At 57.2% G+C, this 6,636-nt stretch overlaps 1 protein-coding gene across 1 annotated transcript; it reads left to right on the forward strand.

The window, feature by feature from the left end:
* Positions 1-1,927: 1,927 nt before the first annotated feature.
* LOC113995138 (hemoglobin subunit epsilon) lies at positions 1,928-5,039 on the forward strand. The gene is made up of 4 exons (XM_039387168.1): positions 1,928-3,137; positions 3,368-3,477; positions 3,578-3,800; positions 4,814-5,039. Exons 1-4 carry the CDS (start codon positions 2,835-2,837, stop codon positions 4,940-4,942), a joined length of 765 nt encoding a protein of 254 aa, XP_039243102.1. The 5' UTR covers positions 1,928-2,834; the 3' UTR covers positions 4,943-5,039.
* Positions 5,040-6,636: the final 1,597 nt, after the last annotated feature.

Here is a 6,636-nt window from a genome sequence, read left to right on the forward strand (position 1 = left end):
CGCCGAGTCTGTGTGTCCCTGAGGGGCTGGAGGGCTGGGGGGACACGGGCACGGGGCTGGGGTGTCAGAGGGAGCAGGGTCCCAGGGTCCCCTGTCGCGTGTGGGCTCAGTGGTTTGTGTGGGATTTGCCTCTGGGAACTGTGCCTTGGGGATATGGGGTTGGTCCGGCCCTGCCACCCCCGTGTCACACGCTGGGGAGTTTGCACTGAGGAACTACTCAGAATTTTATGTGAAACCTGCGTGTCTCTCCCAGACAAGGGGAATTGGGAGGATTCATATTGTTGGGGGAGGAGGATAAACAAATTGAAGACTTTAATCTTCCCTGGCTCATCGCTGGCATCAAACCCACCCAAAATCAGCTGAGTCACACTGGCCCAGCAGCCAGCTGGGTGGGGGCAGGTTTGAGATAAACATTTTGCTATCAAGGCCTGTCCAGACCTTGTTTATTCACTTCTCTCCCACCCTGCGCCGCCCACGCTGCAGTTTGGGGGGGTCCAATCCTGCCGAGGGCAGAGACTCACCGTGTTGTGGATGCGAGGAGGGATCAGTGCTCTGCACACGCGGAGTGCTGGGTGGGTTTGGGTGTCTGCAGAGCAGGACTCATCCGGGCAGAGCCTGTTCTTGGCATGGGAAGCGCCGTCTGAACGGTGACGCAGCAAAAGGGGGGGAACTGAAGGGACTCGCTCATTTTTTAAGGGGAAACATTGGGCCAAGCTATTTATCCCAGGATCTCTGCCCTAATCCTGCTTCAGCCACGTTCCTGGGCACTCCACTATCAGCCCTGTCCCACGGGAGGGTGTTAAAAACCCTCTGTGACCCATAAATGCCCTTTCTCACACACGTCTCCCAAAGGAAGAGGCATTTTGTTCCTGGTGTCAAGGCAGACACTGAGAAGGTGAGAAGATGAATTGCAGGGAGTCCCAAAGGGTTTTTCTCCCTGCAGGGAGGCTGGGCAGGCACAGGGGCACCAGAACCCCCAAGTTCTTCATGATTTTTCATAAGTTTCTTTATAGATATTAATAGTTTTGTATGAACATGATTGTTCACAGACTTCAGGCAGAAATGACTGAATTATTTGCATAAGTAGTTCTCCTGTAAGTGAGGTGTGTGGGGGTAGGAATGACTGGAGAGCTGGAGAGGGACTTTTACAAGGGCCCGGAGGGACAGGACAAGGGGGAATGGCTTCCCACTGCCAGAGGGCAGGGTTAGATGGGATATTGGGAAGGAATTCCTGGCTGGGAGGGTGGGGAGGCCCTGGCCCAGGTTGCCCAGAGAAGCTGTGGCTGCCCCTGGATCCCTGGAAGTGTCCAAGGCCAGGTTGGACGGGGTTTGGAGCAACCTGGGCTGGTGGAAGGTGTCCCTGCCCATGGCAGGGGTGGCACTGGATGGGCTTTAAAGGTCTCTCCCAACCCAAACCCCTCCATGATTATATGACTCTCTGAGCCAAGTAGACCTCTCAGGTCAAACCCTACAGATCAGCCCAGCAGGACAGGGCTGGGCTGGAACTCCTGGGGTTCCTTTCAGGGTCCCCCTTCCTGGGAGCAGGGAGAAGGGGCATGGCAGGATGGGAACAGTCCCTGCTCCCAGTCCATGCTGTCAGAAGGTCCCTGTGGGTGCCAGCACCCCCGGGCGGTGCCTGGAGCAGCACTGGCAGCACCCAGGTCCTGGCAGGGCTGATAAGGGGGTGCAGGGGGGGGCACTGGTGCCTGGCAGCATTTTCCCTGCATGTTCTCTCCCCCCTGACTGCACCCAGGCTGGGCTCAACTTGATTTGTCATCGTGCTCCAGCCCCCCACACTGGGTCTTCTGGAGAAAAGACAAATGTAGGCAAATCTAATGAAGGTTATTCATCCCTATTCCATTAAAAAAAGGTCTACAACTAGAGGGAGAAAGCAATATTGTCAGGCTGGAAATGTCCCTCAGTATTTTCTTTCTTTGAATTGATTTTCCTGCCGTATTTTCAGTACAGAAGACACTTGGCAGGAGATGGTCTGTGGAGGAAGGCAAGAGCTGGTGTCTGGAGAGGAGCTTGGGCAGCCCTGCCCCTCTGCTGCAGCCTGGCCACGCAGCCACCCCCTCAGCTGTCCCCAGCTCTTCCCTAGCCCAGCCCAAATCCTGTGGAAAACAACGGGAAAACAGCAGATTCCTCCGGGTGCCTTGGAATCAGCATTGAAGCCCCTGTGCTTTCAGCAAGGACGGTGTTTCTTGGGGTTTATGCAGGAAACAAAAGAGGGAAGCTCCCCAGGGCACTGCTCCTGGCTGGGATGCAAAACCCCTGGGTGCTGAGGTGTGTCAGGGCAGCCTGGATGTCTCCTCCTCAGAGCACAGCCTGGCTGAGTGGGGGTGGCTTGTGGAATTTGGCAGGTTCTGAAGGGGAAGGCCCTGGGCTCCCCCCAGGCTGGACAGCCCTGAGCTGAGCTTTTGCTGCTTTTTGAGCCCACAGCAGGTCCTGCAGTGACAAACCTGGTGTTCTAAGCCTGTTTCACCCCCCCTTTATGGATGTGGCTGGAAGCAGAACTGAGATGAGCAGGATGGTCCTGTGTGGTCCTTGCTCCCTGTCCAGCAGCACTGCATTGGGCTGGTCCTTTCACATCTGAGGGGAGAACATTTGGGTGAACTTACCACGGGAGGAGGGTGGAACAAGACAAGCTTTAATGTCCCTTCAGCCCAAACCAACCTGTGATTCTACCAGAGGACATCCTGAGTTGGGAGGGACCAACAAGGATCATGGAAATCCAGTTCTGAACCTGGACTCTGAAATGCAACTATGATTCTTCCTGCTCCAAAAGGCACAAATAAATCAAACAGGTCAAGTTCTGTCATGGGAGAGGGAAAATGAGGCTAATGCAGATTTGGGCTGCAGAGCCTGAGCATCCTCTGAATAGCTCCAGCACTGCCTCAGCTCCTGGTGGTGCAGGGAGTCCTCGGGCAGGGCAGGGCAGGGCCCTGCACAGTTTGCTGGGGAAAAACCCCTCGGGGTCACTCTGCCAGGGGCTGGATTTTGGCCTGGACATTCCTCATTTCAATGAGGGAAGGCAGAGCCCAGTGTTGGGAATGCTGAGGCACCAGGCTCACACCTCTGAGTCCAGCTCAGTGGCGATGGACCATCACCCCCCCAGAGGGGCCCACGCCTGGAAGGTGAGAGGAGAGCTGCCCTCACAGAGGGGAAGGGACAAATCTGGAGCTCAGGATAACCAGAGGCCCCTTCTCCGTGTGCCACACCCTGGCCATCCCCTCCTGCTCCCCCTCCTGCTGGAGGGGACCCCCCCATCCCATGGCCCCTCGGGAAGGGCCGGGGAGGGGCTGCGGGCAGGGATAAAAGGCCGGCGGGGTCTGGGCTCAGCTACGGGGTCTGTGCCCTCCTGCAGCCCAGCAGAGCAGCCACCATGGTGCACTGGTCAGCAGAGGAGAAGCAGCTCATCAGCAGCATCTGGGGCAAGGTCAACGTGGAGGAATGTGGGGCCGAGGCCCTGGCCAGGTACGTCCAGCCCCGGGAACCTGGAGAGAAACCCGCCAGGAGACCGAGGCAGCTGCGTTTGGGAGCATTAACACATCTGTGTCCCTCCATCTCTCCCCAGGCTGCTGATCGTCTACCCCTGGACCCAGAGGTTCTTCTCTAACTTTGGGAACCTCTCCAGCCCCACGGCCATCGTTGGCAACCCCAAGGTCCGCGCCCACGGCAAGAAGGTGCTCACCTCCTTCGGGGAGGCCGTCAAGAACCTGGACAACATCAAGGGCACCTACTCCAAGCTGTCGGAGCTGCACTGTGAGAAGCTGCACGTGGACCCCGAGAACTTCAGGGTGAGCCGTGTTTGCTGTCCCAGCCCCTGCCCTGGGCCCTGTGGGCAGAGGCAGATTTTGCTGTTGCTTCAAACAACCCTGTCCAGGGGCACTTGCCTGGGCGGTGGGGGCAGAGTCCCTGTGTCCCAGGAGAGGTGGCAGCTTGTGCAAGGGCTGTTTGCAACAGCGTGGGGGACTTCACCCTAAGAAGTCCCACTTGCGGTGCCAGCACAGCACCGGGGAGGGGCAGATACTGGGAGATGGTTACCGGGAGGAGATCGGGCTGGGGAACGACCCCAGGGGAAGGTGCAGCATGGGCTGGAGGAGGAGGAGGCAGAGGGAAGCTCAGCAGAGCATTTCAGGAAATCCAAGGTCTTACAGCAAGATAAGCAGAACCACAGAGCAGAGTCCTGCCCGGAGTGCGGGTGGGACGCTCCCCACTCCTCCAACGCACTCAAATGCAAATGAATCATTGTCTTCATTTAGACCTAAAAAGAGAAAGAAAAAACCCACAGTTTTTTAGGGTGGTTCTCAGGCCAAATTGCTTTAATGTTTTCAAGGTTCTTTCTTTCTGGTTTTATTTTATATTTAAGAATGCAGTAAATATTGTTTTCCAAAAATTCAGAGCTTTCTATGGAAAGGCTGAGGATTCTGCTGTCGCAGTCCCAGGGCACAGGGAGAGACACGCCCATAACCAGCCCCACAGCCCGAGGGGCTGGGGAGGAAGAGGAGGAGGAGTGTGCAGTGTGAGAGAGTCCGTGCAGGAGGGGAATTCAGCCTCAGGGAGAAGTCAGGGCAAGGAAACAGCTCGTGGGTCGTGGGTGGTGTCGGGGGCGGACGGGAAGGAGAGGGACTGGGGGGGGTGGGGGTGGAAATCTGCAGCAGGAAAACCGGGGAGAAATAAAAGGAGAAGCTGTTCGGAGCCAAAGGCACGGCAGGACACGGGGGAGCGGAGGGAGCGCGGACATCCGGAGCTCCGGGTGGGCTGTGGCACAGCAGCACTGACCCTGCCTGTCCTCCTCCTCCTCCTCCAGCTCCTCGGAGACATCCTCGTCATCGTGCTGGCCTCCCACTTCGGCAGGGATTTCACCCCCGCCTGCCAGTTCGCCTGGCAGAAGCTGGTGGGTGTCGTGGCTCACGCCCTGGCCCGCAGGTACCACTGAGCCCCCCGGGCAGAGCGGGAGCACGGGGGGATGTCCCGGGGGACCCCTCGGGCCGTGACCGCCAAATAAAGGCCTCCAGCATCACCCGCAGCGTGTCCGTGTGTCTGCGCCGGGAGCGCGGGGCCAGCGCGGGCTGTTCCCGCTCGCCAAAGCTGTGCCAGGGCGAGATTCCACAGCCCCGCAGTGCTCCCTCATGTGCGAGCGCTGCCAGTGCAGGGCTGGCACAGAAACCCGGGGAGGGTCCCGGGAACAGGGAGGGATTGCAGCGGGGATCACGGGATCGTGGAGTATCCACAGTTGGACGGGACCCCCAGGGATCGTGGAGTCCAACAGCCGGCCCTGCACAGGACACCCCAACAGTCCCCCCGTGTCCAGGAGCACTGTGCAAATCCGCTCTCCCAGCTCGGCAGCACAGCGGGATGAGGAGAAGCCAGCACAGAATTCCCTGTCCAGGTGCTGTGTCCCCAGGGAGCTGGTGACTGCCGTGCCCAGCTCCAGGGCTGGGGATGCTCCTGGGAGAGCACCTGATCCGGGAGAAAAGCTTTGAACTCGGGCCCCTGGGAGGCTCAGGAGATGTTGGAGAGGGGCTTTGGACGAGGGCCTGGAGGGACAGGACACAGGGAATGGCTTCCCACTGCCAGAGGGCAGGGTTAGATGGGATATTGGAAGGAATTCCTGGCTGGGAGGGTGGGGAGGCCCTGGCCCAGGTTGCCCAGAGAAGCTGTGGCTGCCCCTGGATCCCTGGAAGTGTCCAAGGCCAGGTTGGACGGGGCTTGGAGCACCCTGGGCTGGTGGAAGGTGTCCCTGCCCATGGCAGGGGGTGGGACTGGGTGAGTTGAAGGTTCCATCCCACCCAAACCATTCTGTGATCCCATGATTTCCATGGTGAGCTCCAGGAGGAGAGGTGGCATCTCCCGATGGATGAGGAACCACAACCACAGAGCACAACCATTCTCTGATTTCTATAATTTAACATTATTTCCCAATGCCTTTTCCTACCCATTTCCCCAGGAAGGAATCCCTGAAATCTGTTCATTATTGCTCTGTGCTACTGTGGACATTCCCTTCCTTTCCCAAGCAGCACTGTGTGCAGCTCATTCATCAAAGCTTTGTGATGCTGTCCCAGGTTTGAGAGAAGCTGCAGTGGGAGAGAACAATCCATCATCTTGCTGGAGGGAACTTCCCTCCATTCCAGGGCTGCCTGACACAATTCAAAGGGATTCAGGAGTTTTGTCAGTTCTAAACAAGACCTGAACCAAATCTGTGCTGATTGCAAATCCTTTCAAAGAATTCTTATTCAAATGTCAGTCAGGAGCAGGGGAACCAGGGGACTATCAGGTGTAATTATTTTTATCTGGCCTTATCCCCACACTTATCAAAATTACAGGAGCAGAAAAAATCCCGAGTTCACTTCTTAGCATAAGCCAAAAATACTGTTTAAGCAGCTCTGTGCTGCCCCTTCTGGGGTTGTTTATCAAGTATTTATAGGCACATCTTTACACCTCTCCAGGGAATTCTGGCAGGAGTGGCAGTTCCAGGAGCCAGAGCCAGCGGGGCTGGAATTCAATCACAACAAAATCAGCCACCCCTGGGGCGTGTCTGCCGTGTGTGACACCCTGCTGGAGCCAGGGTGACTGATGAGGTCCTTGCTCTGATCTTGTAGATGCATCACTGCTTTTGAGAAGTAAATGAAG

This window comes from Pipra filicauda, unplaced genomic scaffold (assembly GCF_003945595.2).
Source record: "Pipra filicauda isolate LSUMZ 115617 unplaced genomic scaffold, ASM394559v2 scaffold537_size357629_pilon, whole genome shotgun sequence".
NCBI lineage: Eukaryota > Metazoa > Chordata > Aves > Passeriformes > Pipridae > Pipra > Pipra filicauda.

Excerpts from the sequence above, each read along its gene's own strand:
- LOC113995138 (XM_039387168.1), top strand. The coding sequence starts at position 2,835 with ATGAGGCTAATGCAGATTTGGGCTGCAGAGCCTGAGCATCCTCTGAAT. Across the intron at positions 3,138-3,367 it reads GAGGGGCCCACGCCTGGAAG|CCCAGCAGAGCAGCCACCAT; the intron begins GTGAGAGGAGAG and ends GCCCTCCTGCAG. Across the intron at positions 3,478-3,577 it reads GGGGCCGAGGCCCTGGCCAG|GCTGCTGATCGTCTACCCCT; the intron begins GTACGTCCAGCC and ends ATCTCTCCCCAG.